Here is a 16,112-nt window from a genome sequence, read left to right on the forward strand (position 1 = left end):
AAACTGAAAGACTTTGGAAGATGAACAAGGTGGTGAACTTGTGGAATTTGTTGCCGCAGGTGGCTGTGGAGGCTAGTTGTTGGGTGTATTAAAGGCAGGGCTTGATAGGTTCTTGATTGGACATGGCATCAAAGGTTACAGGAAGAAGGTGGTGAGTGGGGCTGAGGATGGGAAGAAAGGATCTGCCATGATTGAATGGCGGAGCAGACTCAATGGGCCAAATGGCCTAATTCTGCTTCTATGTCTTATGGTCTTGAGGTATTATACAATGTTACGATAGTAATATCTGCAGCAAGTATCATCCCAAAAGCACTACACAATCGCCTTAAACAATTAGGGCTACACAGCAATATCTATGTAAATCTATCTATTATCTATGTAAAGGCACAATATTAAACACCACTACAATTATCTGAAAGTTCCTAGTAATCGGGAAATGAGTGTGCTTGGCTGTTCCCGCACCTCAGGTCTTACCAGCTGGAGCTGAGAAAAAAATATTTTAAAACTTTCGTAATAATAATAATAAATAAGCAATAAATATTAAGAACACGAGATGAAGAATCCTTGAAAGTGAGTCCATATGTTGTGGGAGCAGTTCGGTGACAGAGTGAGAGAAGTTATCATCTCTAGTTCAAGAGCCTGATGTTTGAGGGGTAAAAGCTGTTCCTCAACGTGGTGGTGTGAGTCCTGAGGCTCCTGTACCTCCTTCCTCATGACAGCAGTGAGAAGAGAGCTTGGCCTGGGTGGTGGGGGTCCTTGATGGTGGATGCTGCTTTCTTGCGACAGCAGTCATGTAGATGTGCCCAGTGTAAGGAAGGCTTTATCTGTGATGGACTGGGTCATATACGTTACCTTTCAGAGGATTTTCTGTTTTAGGACATTGGTATTTCCATTCCAGGCTATGCTGCAACTAGTCAATATACTTTCCACCACACATTTATAGACATTTGTCAAAGTTTTAGATTTCATGCTGAGTCTTTGCAAAACTCTAAGGAAGTAAAAGTGCTGCTGTGCTTTCTTCATAACGGTACTCTCACGCTGGGCCCAGTACAGATCTTCTGAAAGGATAACACCAAGGAATTTAAAGTTGCTGACCCTCTCCACCTCTGATGCCCTGATGAGGACTGGCTCAAGGACCTCCAGTCTCCTCCTTGCTCTTGCTGACATTGAGTGAGAGGTTGTTGTTGTGGCCGCACTCAGGCAGACCTTCGCATGATGACTCAGTAGTATTAATTAATCAGTTTCATACTAGATCAGCCAGTTAGAGCCCTTCCTTAAAGGATTGGGTATCTATTGTAAATTTGCTCAGTGCAGGGATGAGGGATGTCGTCATTTTCAGATGGAATATTAATCCAAGGTTGTCTGAAATGCTGACAAAGATGAAATGAGGCAGAGGAAATACACAGCCAATATTTATCTTTCAACCAATCCTACCAGACTCATGCCATCCTGTATTTTCTCCGTAACTTCTGCCATCTCCAGCGGGATCCCACCATAAGCACATCTTTCCCTCCTCCCCACTTACTGCTTTCTGCAGGGACTGCTCCCTACATAACTCCCTTGTCCATTCGTCCCTCCCCACTGATCTTCCTCCGGGCGCTTATCCTTGCGAGCAGAACAAGTGCTACACTTCCTCTTTTGCTATCATTCAAGGCCCAAACACTCCTACCGGGTGAGATGACACTTCACCTGTGAGTCTTTTGGGATCATCTGCTGTATCTGGTGTTCCCAGTGTTGCCTCCTGTATTTCCGTGAGACCCGACATAGATTGGGAGACTGCTTCACCAAGCATCTATGTTCCACCTGCCAGAAAAAGCGGGATCTCCCAATGGCCACCCATTTTACTTCCACTTCCCATTCCCACTCCGACATTTCAGTCCATGGCCTCCTTTACTGCCGTGATGAGGCCCCACACAGGTTGGTTGAACAACACCTTATATTTTGTCTGGGTAGCCTCCCACCTGATGGAATGATCATCGATTTCTTGAACTTCCGGTAATGGCCCCCCACCTCCTTCACCATTCCCCACTCCCATTTCCCTCACTCTCCTTATCTTCTTAACTGCCCTTCACCTCCTTCCCTTTCTTCCATGGTCGTCTGCTTTTTCCTATCAGACTCCCCAGTCTCCAGCCCTTTATCTTTTTCATCAATTGACTTCCCAGCTCTTTACTTCAGCCCCAGCCCTCACCTCAGTTTTACCTGCCGGCTTGTACTTCTTCCTCCCCTCCCCCCACCTTCCTACTCTGACTTCTCCGCCTTTTTCTCCAGTCTTGATGAAGGGACTGGGCCTGAAACGTTGACTGTTTACTCTTTTCCACAGATGCTGTCTGGCCTGCTGAGTTCCTCCAGCATTTTGTGTGTGTTATTTGTATCATTGTTGTTTGTGAGTCGGCATGCAAACTGGCTTCCTAGCTTTGCCACATCACGATGGTTAACAGAAATTACATAGTTGGAAGTAAAGTTCTTTGTGGAAATCTGGAGATCCTCAATGAATACAACTTTTGGTTTTATCCAAACAAAATTACTTTCAACATTTCAATGAGAAATTGTTAAAAAATAAACAAAGAATAAATTTCAAAAGAATAAACAGATTGGATAAGAAGTGTTCACAATTTTAATTTATTTACTTAAAATAGGTTTAGAACTTTTCTAAAGTCCTGACGAAGGGTCTGGGCCTGAAACGTTGACTGTACCTCTTCCTAGAGATGCTGCCTGGTCTGCTGCGTTCACCAGCAACTTTGATGTGTGTTGCTTGAATTTCCAGCATCTGCAGAGTTCCTTGTGTTGGAACTTTTCTCCTTGCTGGTGCTGCTGACTGACTTCTGAAATGTGTCACTATTATACTACTTAGTGATGGGAGCTCTTGGGGATAATCGTACTTCCACACTATCTCGGCTCACACCTGCAGTACAACTTAGCAAACTCGTTATTCATCAAGTCATGACAGACTCACTCCACCGGGTTCAGAAATAGCTTCAACCATCAGGCTCTTGGACCAACGAGAATAATTTCACTCAACTTCACTTGCCTCATCATTGAAATGTTCCAACAACCTATGGACTCACTTTCAAGGAATCTCATGTTCTCGATATTTATTGCTTATTTATTTATTTTTTTATTATTATTGCTAAGTTTTGTCATCAGAGCCACTTATGACCTCTTACCCACACACCAGAATCTGAACCAGTGGTGGGGAGGAGACCCCGCTTGCTTTCTTTGTCAAGCACCTGCGTCACTAAGGTACATTTTAACAGGCTGCGCCACGAGCCTCACCCGGGGCGGTACACTTGGCGGCATAACCAACCTCTCAGACAGCTGGAATCAATCTTGGAACAGAGGGAATCACAAATGCTCTCCCACAAACATCATAGGAAATGTCCACATCACAGATTTGTACCAGCAGGCCAACCATATAACATCAAAAGATGTAAGCATTCTGCAGGTTGTTCGGGATTGGAAAATGGATGTGGACTTGGAAGAAAAGCTTGTGTTTCCCCCAGGCATTGCAGCTACAACACTCTGGCCAGACATGGTCCTATGGTCCACAACAGCCAAGCTCGTGCACGTTGTGGAATTGACAGTACCATGGGAAGATGGTGTCGAAGAAGCTTATGAGACGAAAAAGACCAAGTACTCTGAACTGGCAACTGAAGCTGCCCAGAATAGCTGGAATACCAAGATTTTCCCTGTAGAAGTGGGGTGCACGGGATTCGTTGCTACATCTACGACCAGTCTATTGAAGAAGATGGGGGTGAGAGGTCACTCCCTCCAATAAGCAATCAAGTCCTTGTCAAATGCAGCAGAAGAAAGCAGCAATTGGGTTTGGATTAAAAGGAAAGACAACATTTGGGCTGCAAGATGAAGACAGGAGAGTATGGAACTGAGGGGGGTGTATCTGGGACGCCAGGTAGCACTGTTGAGCCCTCTGGAGACGTTATGGGCTTACCAATGAAATGTTAAAGAAGCAGGGTGCCCAACTGATGACTTCGATGACGTACCTACCCTCCTTGTCACCACTCCAAGCCCACTGCCAATGTCGAGAGTGCCAACTTACCATAGGGATTGAAACATCAAGACCAAGTAGCTCTACATATTCTTTTTGTATTTGCAGACTGGTTGAAAGCCCGAGTTGGGGTGGACCTTCACTGATTGTATTATGGTCATTATTCTATTATGAATTTATTGAGCATGCCCTCAATAAAATGAATCTCAGGGTTGTATATGGTGACATATATGTACTTCGATAATAAATTTATTTTGAAGCTTGAACTTGTAATATAATCAGGAGAAGCAATTGCAGATCGAGAGAAGCCATTTCACACCTACCTTCTTTAACCAGTTCTGTTGATTTTACAGAATGACCAGAGGTTAAGTGAGGAGGTATTCCTACTTCAACAAGAGCGACAGCACCTGCTACAAACGATTAGCAACCTGGAGCAGTTGGTAGACAAATGTCAGCGGGAGGTAATTCTTTTTGTCCCTTACATTAGATGAGATGGTCTGTTTACAGCTCACGTTAATCCAGCTACTTCTGGTCTGCTGTAAAGAAATAGTGCCCTCCATTGGAAAGCATCAGGAAACCCGATCTTAAAAAAAGCAAGTGAAAAACTAAGTTCATTTATTGATTGATTAAATGATAGCATGGAATAGGTCCTTCAAGCCCAGCAACCCCAAATTAACCCTCACCTAATCACAGCGCAATTTACAATGACCAATTAACCTACTAACCAGTACATCTTTGGACTGTGGAGGGAGACCAAAGCTGGTTTACTGTTCAACATATAATAGAAGATATGTGTCGCCCTTCCACAGACTAATCTTTATTTCAAAGAGCTCTGTCTGCTTTGACAATTTGTGTACATATTTCATCCACCCCCATTTTTCCAGCCACTGCGACCCTGCTCCCCAAGCCAATTATACACCTTCTTTAAAATAACACTAAATAAGTGAGAACCATGGGGTTAAACCAGGGAGATCGCAGGGGATTCCTTACTTACAAATGAGAAAGTACAAATAATACATACAAAATACGGAAGGAACTCAGCAGGCCTGGCTGCATCTATGGAAGATAGTAAAGTCGACGTTTTGGGCCAAGACCCTTCAGTGGTATAAATAATACTGCAAATGTTGGAAATCTGGATTAAAAACAGAAATGCAGGTACAAATACAGTACTGTGCAAAAGTATCAGGCAATGTATATAGCTAGGCAAAGTCATTTGATTCCAAGCAATTGGTTTATTGATCATTACAGAATTTCTCTCCAGTGCTTTCTGGTCCTCCTCCTCTCCCTTCCCGTTTTCCCATCACGATTCTTGTCCCTGCCCCCTTCTCATTCTCAGTCCATAATAGAGACCCATATCAGAATTAGGTTTATCATCACTCACATATGTCATGAAGCTGTTTTTCTTTTGCAGCAACAATACAGGGCAATACATAAAATTACTACATAAAATGCACCATAGCTAAATATGTGTGCCTAATACTTTTGCACAGTACTGTATATACACACATATATACATGAATGTGAGTATATACTGGTATATATGAGAGGTTAATAATCTTTCATTAAGACTCTGCTGAGGTATTCAATCAGTCCAGACCACTTTAGCTTTATTCAGTTCACATTTGCTGTGTCTAGATAAGAATTTTTCCTGAAACTACAGGTTTTAATTGGAGCCTAATTCTCTGATTCTTATTTCACTTTATATTGTACTTGTATACAAGTGGGAGTGCATGTTTATGTGGAGTTAGGAGTCACCTATATGCCTGTGAATGACTGAATATGCTCTAGTGTGGTCTAGTTTCCATTTAAGAATGAAACCAGACATATGTTGTGTACATACATCTACTGATGCTTCTGGTCACATCTTTAGTGATGTTCCTGGAATCATCGGGTGTTTCGGGTCTTTCAACATCATACAACCTCCTCCAGGTGACCCAGCCGGGGCTGATCAGACCCCAGCTTGTGTCCAGATGGCTAGCTACTTATGACTCCATGGCTCCCCTCTTTTGAGCCACAGCCATCTTGAGGCCCTCTCTGCGGCATCGGTGGTACTGCGAATGGCTCTCCTCTTCCTCTCTCCCTCGATGCCCAAAATGCTGAAGGCTCCAACTAAGGAACGGGCTGCGAATCCCCCACAACCAACCTCCACTGGGAGACACCTCGTCTCCATCCAGCCTGCTGACAGTTGCTGACCAGTCCTGCGTACTTGGAGAGCTTCCTTTCAAAGGCTTCTTCCAAGCGATCTTCCCACGGGACTGTCAGCTCCAGCAGCACCACTTGCTTAGTAGACTCAGACACTAGGACAATGTCTGGTCGCAGGGTGGTGGCTGCGATATGTTTGGGGAACTTCAGCTGTGGTCCGAGGTCCACCAACAGCTGCCAGTCCTCAGGACCTGATCATGCCTCCACCTGTACCGTCCCTCACCAAGTGCCCTTGCGCAGCCGCTGAGGATGTGCTCCAGGGTTCCTCGCTTGGAGCACAGTGGGCACACAGGTGACTCTGCCTTGCCCCATGTGTGCAGGTTTGATGGGCTTGGAAGCACGTCGTACACCGGCTGGATGAGAAACTGGATGCAGCGTGGTTCGGCTTTCCAAAGATCAGCCCAGGTCACTTTCCTCTCAACCGCATTCTCCCATCTTGTCCAAGCCCCCTGTTGCTTCATTCCCACTGCCTTGCAGGCTCTCGTCTCCTCCACTACTGCTCTCACCTCCTCCTGAACTAGACGACACCTTTCCTTCCCTCTGGTGTCCATTTGGAGAGTTGGAAAGGATCCTAGCCCAGCTCGGCCTCATGTGACCACCCCCACCAGCCTCCTGTGACGCAGCCTCGCCTCTGCTTCCTGAACAGCTTCCTCTGCCTTCCACTTCCTGCCAGTCCTCACTTGGATCCCTGCTCTAGCCACCTTCTGATCACTTGAGTCCCTATACTGTATCACTTCTCCGGCTCTTGTTACCTTGAATTCTTCCTCCAAGGATTTGAAGGGCAGTTGCAGTTTGTTGTGGTGTCCATAGAGTGTGATGCTGCTCAGGCTCTTTGGCAGCCCCAGCCATCTCCTGAGGTGGTTGCTAACCCTCCTCTCTAAGGTTTCGGCTGTCGAGATTGGAACTGCATAGACGAGGAGGGGCCACAGGATTCTGGGAAGAATGCCATGCTGATACACCCAGGCTTTAAACTTCCTAGGTAGGCTAGACTTGTCCACAGATTTCAGCCAGCCATCCAACTCGGAGCAGGTCGCCTGTATGGATGTCGTGTACCTTAAGGAGCTGTCAAGAACTTTGCCTAAGCTCTTGACTGGCTTTTCTGTGATGGTTGGGATGGCTGTGCCTGCGATGCTGAACCCCGACTTGTTCTCCACCTTCCCTTTCCTCAGCACCATCGATCTTGATTTGGCAGGTTTGAAAAGCATCCGGGCCCACTCCACCAGCTTTTCGAGCCCTTGCAGAATCCACCGGCAGCCTGAGACTGATTCTGTGGTGACTGTGAGGTCGTCCATGAACGCCCTGATAGGTGGTTGCCGTTGAGCGGAATTCATTCTGGGCCCTCTGCACTCTGGTTCAGCAGACTTAGTGAGCATGTTCATGGCTAGGGAGAACAATGTTACTGAGATAGTGCACCCTGTGATGATGCCAATCTCCACCTTGTGCCAGGTTGATGTAATTGCTCCTGAAGAGACCCTCATCCTGAAGTTGCTGTAATAATCAGCGATAACGTCTCTGATTCTGCTGGGGTCATGATACTTGGTCAGTGTGAGCTGTGCCAGCTTGTGTGGAATAGAGCCATATGTATTTGCCAGGTCAAGCCACAACACTGACAAGTTGCCTTTGTTCTCTCTGGCCTCCCTGATGAGCTGTGTCACCACACCGATGTGCTCTAGAGAGCCCGGCATCCCTGAAATGCAACCCTTCTGCACTGATGTATCAATATAGGTGTTCTTTGCTAAGTAGGTGCACAGCCGATTAGAAACGGCACTGAAGAAGATCTTCGCCTCGACACACAGCAGGGAGAAGATGCGAAACTGGTCTATCTGGGTGACATTTTCCTCCTTCGGGATCCACACACCTTCAGCCACTCTCCACTGTTCTGGGATCTTCCCCCTTCTCCAGAAGATTCTCAGGATCTTCCACAGACGCAGCAGGAGTTTGGAGCAGTTCTTGTACACTTTGTACGAGGTGTTGCTTGGTCCTGGAGCCGAGCTTGCCCTTGTTTTGCGGACGACCTCTCTGACTTCCTTTAGTTGCAGCTCTGACATGTCGAACTGCACATCCGGTTCAGGTGGGTCTATTAGGATGTCGCACTCTCCCAACTCCTGCTCTCTTTCAGGATCATTATATATCTTCTTCAGATGTTGGTCTATGTCTTCCTGCGAACAGGCCAGTTTAGTAGTGCACATCAGGCAGTGGAGTCACTATACAAAAATACAGAAGTTACCAAACTTCAGTCCTTGCAGGCCTCAAAATCTTAACAGAAAGAGCACTACAAAAATAATAATTCCAATGGCTAGGGGAACCATTCGTTGGAAAACTGCAAAAAAAAAACTTTAACCCAATCCACTCAGAAACTGTATTTGCTGCTGCAGAAGTTAAATTTGCAACAGTTGGAAAGGTCTTAGTTATTGTTTCAGTTGGTGCGTTAAACCAGTCAAAGGCTTAGTATGGCTCTGCAAAGGACACTTGTGATTTCAGTGCCTCGTTTGTCTAATTGTGTCTGGTTGGTTACTCTCGTAGCATTTGAGTAGTATTCTGTTAATTCAATTGAGGTTCTTCTGACTGTCATTGAAGAATATCAAGTCCTTCTAGAATACTTTCTGTTGCATCTAATCTGAACAACTTTGAAAATTCTACCTTCTGAGTGAACCATGCTATTATGAGATTGAGTACTGTCAAGGCATGGGTGTACGGGCTCTAATTCTTTATAAAATTATGAAAATAATTTTTAGCCTTATTTTTGTGTGTTTTTCCTTTTGATGGTAATGCCATCCGACTGAATGCAGAGCAATAATTGAAGGCTTGTCTGTGTATGTAAACTTGTCTATTTGGGGAGCTCATTTATTAGTGTAACGCTAAAAATTAGCATTATCAGTTGGTCTCCAACAATAAAATTTGTCATTGGCTTGCTTCCCAATTTTTCAGCGTACAGTCGAGCTTCGTCAGGAATGTAATTGGATTTGTAAGGGCACCAATAGCTCTGAAGTGATCTTTGTTGGAAGGTATTATTGTATTATTTGCACCACAGCCCAGACTATTCATGACAGTTTGATTAAGGGCAAATAAATCTCGGTAGGTACAATCAGAATCAGGTTTAATATCACTGGCATATGCTGTGAAATATGTTGTTCTGCGGCAGCAGTACATTGCAATATGCAATCAAACACTGAATTCCAATAAGAAATATATATATATATATATGAAAAGTGGTGCAAAAACAAAAAAAAAAGTGAGAAAGTATACATGGGTTCACTGTCCACTGAGAAATCAGATAGCAGTGGGGAAGAATCTATCCTAAAACATTCAGTGTGTGTCTTCAGGCTCCTGTACCTTCTCCTTGATGTTAGCAATGAGAAGAGGGCATGTGCTGGGTGATAGGGGGTCCTTCAGAGTCTATGGGACTAAAGTCTCTAAAAGGCTTATTGGACTTCTCAATTTCAGTTCATCACGGATGAAAACATTTTCATTTATCTAACCTTCTGTTTCAGTGCATCTTTCCATCTCATGTTCCCATGCAAAAACCCTGATCAAGGGCTTCACTGAACCATTTCAAATATAAATTCGTAATGCAGAAAATTGTCATGTTACCTTAATATTGAACAAAGGAGTGGAAATATGCCATAGTTGGGGAAATGGAAATGTCTAAAATCTTTGTAGTATGTTCATGTATGTACTTGTTGGCCATAAATGGAAAGTGCAATGAGATATCTGTCTAATGGAGAAGAGACTTTATTAAAAAATGGTATTTTTACCAACGTTCTAGTCTAACAGTTTCATAAATGTTCCTATTTATGGGAACATGACAATCTCTATGCTTTTCTCCAAGTGTAGAGGGATCTATGTCAAGGGATTCCTCTATTAGACAGACAAAGACACAAGACACAGGACAAAGGAGCAGGAGTAGGCCATTCGGCCCGTCGAGTCTGCTCCGCAGCTCCCCCATGAGCTAAACTATTCACCCATCTAGTTCCAATTTCCGGCTTTTTCCCCATATCCCTTGATACCCTGACTGGTTAGTGTACCTTTAATATGTGCACTGGAATCTTTTAGTTTTATTAGAGTGTCATTAATCATTTCAGCAAGTGATTCTTTGCCTTTCCGTGTATCTATGTTCATTTTGTCTGTAATGCAGTCAGAGTGAATGTTTAAATGGATGGAAAAAGTCATTTTGCCAGAGGCAAGGATTAAGAGTTCCATTGTATTAGTTCACCTCTGACCAAGAAGTATGGGATATTTAGTTATATTTAAATTAGAATCATCATGGCTCACAGAGCTTCTTAATCTAATATTCGGAGTCATTGAAATTTGGAGTGTCCCAGCTAATTGAAAGAATTTTGGTAGCTAGTGCGACTTTGTTGGCTAAAAAGCAAATGGTAACTAATGCAGCACTGAATAACATTGTTAGAAACAAAAATATTAAAAGTAAAGTAAAGCAAAATTTCTCCTTGGAGTTTGAGTCTTTCGAACTCTGAAAGCAACAATGCATTTGGGATGTATTATTTGCCTCAAGTGAATAGGAATTTTTACATTTCTTTTTAGATCTAAACCTGTGTTTATTGTTTCAATACATCTCAACTTCCACCCCCCCCCCATGCTGGATTCAAGTACTAGTCTAATTCATTCATTTTCAACAACACAAACACCTACGTCAGGATGCTGTTCATCGACTACAGCTCAGCATTTAATACCATCATTCCCACAATCCTGATTGAGAAGTTGCAGAAACTGGGCCTCTGCAATCGGATCCTTGACTCCCTAACCGGAAGACCGCAATCTGTGCAGATTGGTCTCGCTAGCCAGGTTATCAATGTTAGGACTATAGCAATCAAGACTGGAAGGGAAAACAAGATTGTAAGTAAAAATTTCTCCACAGTTAGCATCAAACCTGCTCCAGCAGGATTTATTCCTCCCCCTACCCCCCGCCATTCAGAATCAGAATCAGGTTTATTATCACTGGCATGTGACGTGAAATTTGTTAATTTAGCAGCAGCAGTTCAATGCAATACATAATCTAGCAGAGAGAGAACAAAATAATAATAAATAAAATGAAATATAATAATAAATAAAAAGTAAATCAGTTATGTATATTGAATAGATTTTTTAAAATGTGCCTATACAGAAATACTGTATATTAAAAAAAGTGAAGTGGTGTCCAAAGCTTCAAAGTCCATTCAGGAATCGGATGGCAGAGGGGAAGAAGCTGTTCCTGAATCGCTGAGTGTGTGCCTTCGGGCTTCTGTACCTCCTACCTGATGGTAACAGTGAGAAAAGGGCATGCCCTGGGTGCTGGAGGTCTTTCATAATGGACGCTGACTTTCTGAGACACCGCTCCCTAAAGACGTCCTGGGTACTTTGTAGGCTAGCGCCCAAGATGGAGCTGACTAGATTTACAGCCTTCTGCAGCTTCTTTCAGTCCTGTGCAGTAGCCCCTCCATACCAGACAGTGATGCAGCCTGTCAGAATGCTCTCCACGGTACAACTATAGAAGTTTTTGAGTGTATTTGTTGACATGCCAAATCTCTTCAAACTTCTAATAAAGTATAGCCGCTATCTTGCCTTCTTTATGACTACATCAAAATGTTGGGACCAGGTTAGATCCTCAGAGATCCTGACACCTAGGAACTTGAAACTGCTCACTCTCTCCACTTCTAATCGCTCTATGAGGATTGGTATGTGTTCCTTCGTCTTACCTTTCCTGAAGTCCACAATCAGCTCTTTTGTCTTACTGACGTTGAGTACAAGGTTGTTGCTCCACAAGTTGGCATATCTCACTCCTGTACACCCTCTCGTCACCACCTGAGATTCTACCAACAATGGTTGTATCATCAGCAAATTTGTAGATGGTACTTGAGCTATGGTTAGCCAGACAGTCATGTGTGTATAGAGAGTAGAGCAGTGGGCTAAGCACACACCCCTGAGGTGCACCAGTGTTGATCGTCAGCAAGGAGGAGATGTTATAATTTGCAAGGAATTGCTTACAATCAGTCAACATGTAAGGTCACCAGTATAATATGGCTAATTTTGCATGAATGGCTTGTCTGCTACCATGATTGTGTCTGAATCCTGGGTGGGCTTCTTGAGTCAGTGCTGCCCGTTTGTGGGCAGGAGCTACTTGCTTCTTGTCTTTTCTAGGGTGGCATGCCCAAACTTTACCTTCACCATCAGATTCATAGTTGTACTGTGTTGGAAACCCCTTGGGATTAGGTTCAGTCGTATCAAGGAGAATTCATAAAACATCATCCTGGTTATTTTTTATTAGTTACTTAGTTACTACCCCGGCCTCCCTTACTGTAGAATGGTCCATCCAGACAGCTTATTCTGTTTGTTCATCGACTAGTTTATCACCATAGGTAAGAGGTGAGAGGCCTACAGTATTTCCAAGGATGTGGAACGCTTGTACTAATGCTCCAATCAATAATAATGCATAAATTTTCTTCCACATGGACAAATGTGGGAGCAGTTTACCTCAGTGTGTTCCCCATCCAGTCGCTGACCAGATGGGACGATCGCTTTCTATCCTATTCCTAGCTTCCTCGAGTCAGTATGTATTAAGACTAGTTCTGTTGTATTTACTTGCTCTAGACACAATTCTAGGGCTTTAGCCTCTAGAAACTGAGCTGCATGAAGGATGGATTTGCAACTCCTGGATCAAATGCAATTTCCAGGATAAATTTTATATTTCCAATCAGGAGCAGGAATTATAATTGAGTGTATCCATCTTTCTGAGTTTTCATTTCCTGATCAATCACAGTACCATAGTTAAGAATGGTGCTTTAAATGGTGCCATGCTACCGTGGGTCATGGACAAAGACGGTTCTACATCTTCTATGGCAGGTAAGGATTGAAAGGCATAGCTCTCTGGAACATATTCCCATGGGTATTGTCTTCTAAAAGAATTTGCCGTTTCCCATATCTAGTTATGGTAACTCTCCATTCATTTGTTGGTAATTTGCTATCATTTTTCAAAGCTGCAAACTCTGCTTGTATAGTAGTTGGTTTGTCCCCTTGCAGTGGTCTTGCTGCAGCAAGTGTATGGAATGCTATGATAAGGCATCGTTCTAATGGCAGTGAATCTCTGTTCTGCTGGGGTGAAATTATGTGAGGCATTGTGTTTCTTCTTCCTCATTGTAGCAGATGGCTACAGTGGTTTTTGGAGAAACACAGACTTACAGAATAAGGGACTTTATTAGCTCTCTTGCCTGGAGATCTATTGCTTACTGAACTGCATTGATAAATTTCTCTAGTGCTTCATAATCTTCTGGAGTGGAAAACAAAGGGGATTTTTACTTTGGTCTGGACAAGTGAGCAAAGTCAGGTATGAAAGGCCCAGCATAATCCTTTAGCATAAGGTTTAGGTCCATTGTAAGGCATTTAGGGTCTTTGGATATCCTAACTCAAGTGACTTTTTGTCTAAATTCAGGAGTTAAACCATATTCCTGATTGGTAATTGCCTTGCCTAGGAAATTTACTTCTGTTCAACAGAGTTGAGATTATTTACTGTTAATTACATAACCCCTGTCTGTCAAAGTCCAAAGGAAGTTTAGTATCAAAGTACATATATATCAGCATATACAATCCTGATATTCATTTTCTTGTGGGTATACTCAATAAATCCATAATAAAATGATAATCATAGTAGAATCAATGAAAGACCACAGCTACGTGGGTGTTTAACCAGTACACAAAGGCAACAAACTGTGCAAATACAGAAAGAAAGAAATAATAATAATAAATAAATAAGCAATAAATATCAAGAGCATGAGATGAAGAGTCCTTGAAAGTGAGTCTAAAGGTTGTTGGAACATTTCAATGATGGGGCAAGTGAAGTTATTTTCTTTGGTTCAAGAACCTGATGGTTCAGAGGTAACAACTGTTCCTGAACTGGTGGTGTGAGTCCTGAGGCTTCTGCACCATCTTCTTGAGGGCTGCATCAGGAAGAGAGAACATCTGGGTTGTGGGGGTTCCTGATGGTTGATGCTGCTTTCCTGTGACAACGCTCCGTGTAGATGTGTTCAATGGTGGTGGGTGGGGGCTTTACCTGCGATGGACTGGGCTGTATAAACTACTTTTTACAGGATTTTCCATACCAGGCTGTGATGCAGCCAGTAATATACTCCACACCATACATCTAAGGAGGTTAGTCAAAGTTATAGATGTCATGCCAAATCTTCGCAAACTTCTATGGAAATAGAAGCACTGCTGTGCTTTCTTCATAATTGTACTTAAGTGCTGGGCCCAAGGTGGGTCCTCCAAAATAGTGACACCCAGGAAATTTAATGTTACTGACCCTGTCCATCTCTGATCCCCTGGTGGACTTTTGGTTTCTTTCTCCTGAAGTCAATAATCGGTTTCTTGGTCCTGCTGACGTTGAGTAAGAGGTTGTTGTTATGGCACCATTTGGCCAGATTTTCAATCTCCCTCCTATATGCTGATTTGTCACCACATTTAATCCAGTCCATGATAGTGATGTCATCAGCAAACTTGAATGTGGGATTGGAGCTGTGCTTAGTCACACAGTCATAAGTCTGGAAGTGAAGCCCTGTTGTGGCCTACGTTGCTTGATTTAACTTTATAAGCAGTGATAGTGTTCACGCCCTGCCACAACTGTTGAGCACCCTTCGTTGATTCAAGTTTTAATGGGATGTCAATCTTTTAATGACAGTCTCAATCTGTGTTAAATGCTTATCCAATGTGCTGGCTGTGCAGTATATGTCATCAACATAGGTACAAACATCTGGTGACGATTCCTGCAGAAAATATATGTGGGCTATTCTGAAAACCTTGTGGGAGTCTAGTCCACTGATATTGTGAGCCACTGAGTGCTTTAAAGGCTGTGTAATGTCTGTCACTTTCAAAGATTGGGTGAGACCAGAAGGCATTGGCCAGATCAATGCAAGATTAATACATTTACAAAGCCATCCTTGCAGCATTTGTTGTAAAAAATGTTGCTGGACCAAATTAGGTTTTGTGTGTTTACTCAGGATGATGTAGTCGATGACCAGTCACCATCGTCCATCCAATTTTGCTACGCTGAACATGGGCGAGCTAAATTAAAAAAGGTTCTTTTATCAAAACACTATATTTGTAGAGGCAACCTATGGTTTTCTGTAGGGATTGCTTTCCTCTGTGGTCGGGAGTATGCTACTGTTTCTGGTGCGGGAAAGTTTTGCATCTTAAATTAGTTGGTCAATGTCAACTGTCCCACAGTGGTTAGGATTTTGACGTGGGTAAACATAATCTTTGTACAAAATATATTTCAATTTTGCTCTAATCGTTTTACCCTGATAATAGTCTAGGGGTTTCCGAAGATGTGTATATCATTCATCCAGTGCAGGTGTATCACTTGGTGGTTTGGTTGTAGTACAAATCCATCAGGAAGCATTTGATGTTCCTGTTGGAGGCACTAGTTTATTACAATCTTGGGCAAGCTGATGTGAGGATTTTACAGCTACTCCTATTGTCTGTTTAATCCAGCATATCTGTACAGGAACTTTATAGATTGGGCTCTCTGCTTCATTTCCATGTATGCTTACAGTGTTAATATACCTGTTAGCTCTCCTAGTTTATAGCCCCGAATAATATCAGAATTTAGCTTTAAGATTTCTGATTGGTCGCACAGCAGGGTTTAGTCTATTTAATTAGCTTGCTACTCAGTGTTCTATCCTTTCATCTTTCCAGACTCTGACTTAAAGGATAAAATATTCCTCATGTTCAATTTGAGGAGCAGTTGGGTATTATCCCAAATTTCTGCTCTACTATTAACATATTCATAACATTCCAGTGTGCAATTACTGGAATGAGGATGTTCACCATTTTATAGTACCAGGTGTAGTGCTGGAGAATTTGTCAAGCACGCTCTGAGATGGACTACTGCTAAATAATAATTCTTTCTAAAATAATACTG

At 43.0% G+C, this 16,112-nt stretch overlaps 1 protein-coding gene across 1 annotated transcript in view; it reads left to right on the plus strand.

The window, feature by feature from the left end:
- The window catches only part of ankrd24 (ankyrin repeat domain 24), a 90,994-nt gene that overhangs the window by 45,397 nt on the left and 29,485 nt on the right, over positions 1-16,112 (plus strand). The window contains exon 13 of the mRNA XM_072244359.1: positions 4,357-4,464. Within this exon, the coding sequence (XP_072100460.1) occupies positions 4,357-4,464 (108 nt within the window). The remainder of the gene's footprint in view (positions 1-4,356; positions 4,465-16,112) is intronic.

Source organism: Mobula birostris, chromosome 26, assembly GCF_030028105.1.
Source record: "Mobula birostris isolate sMobBir1 chromosome 26, sMobBir1.hap1, whole genome shotgun sequence".
NCBI classification, from domain to species: Eukaryota; Metazoa; Chordata; class Chondrichthyes; order Myliobatiformes; family Myliobatidae; genus Mobula; species Mobula birostris.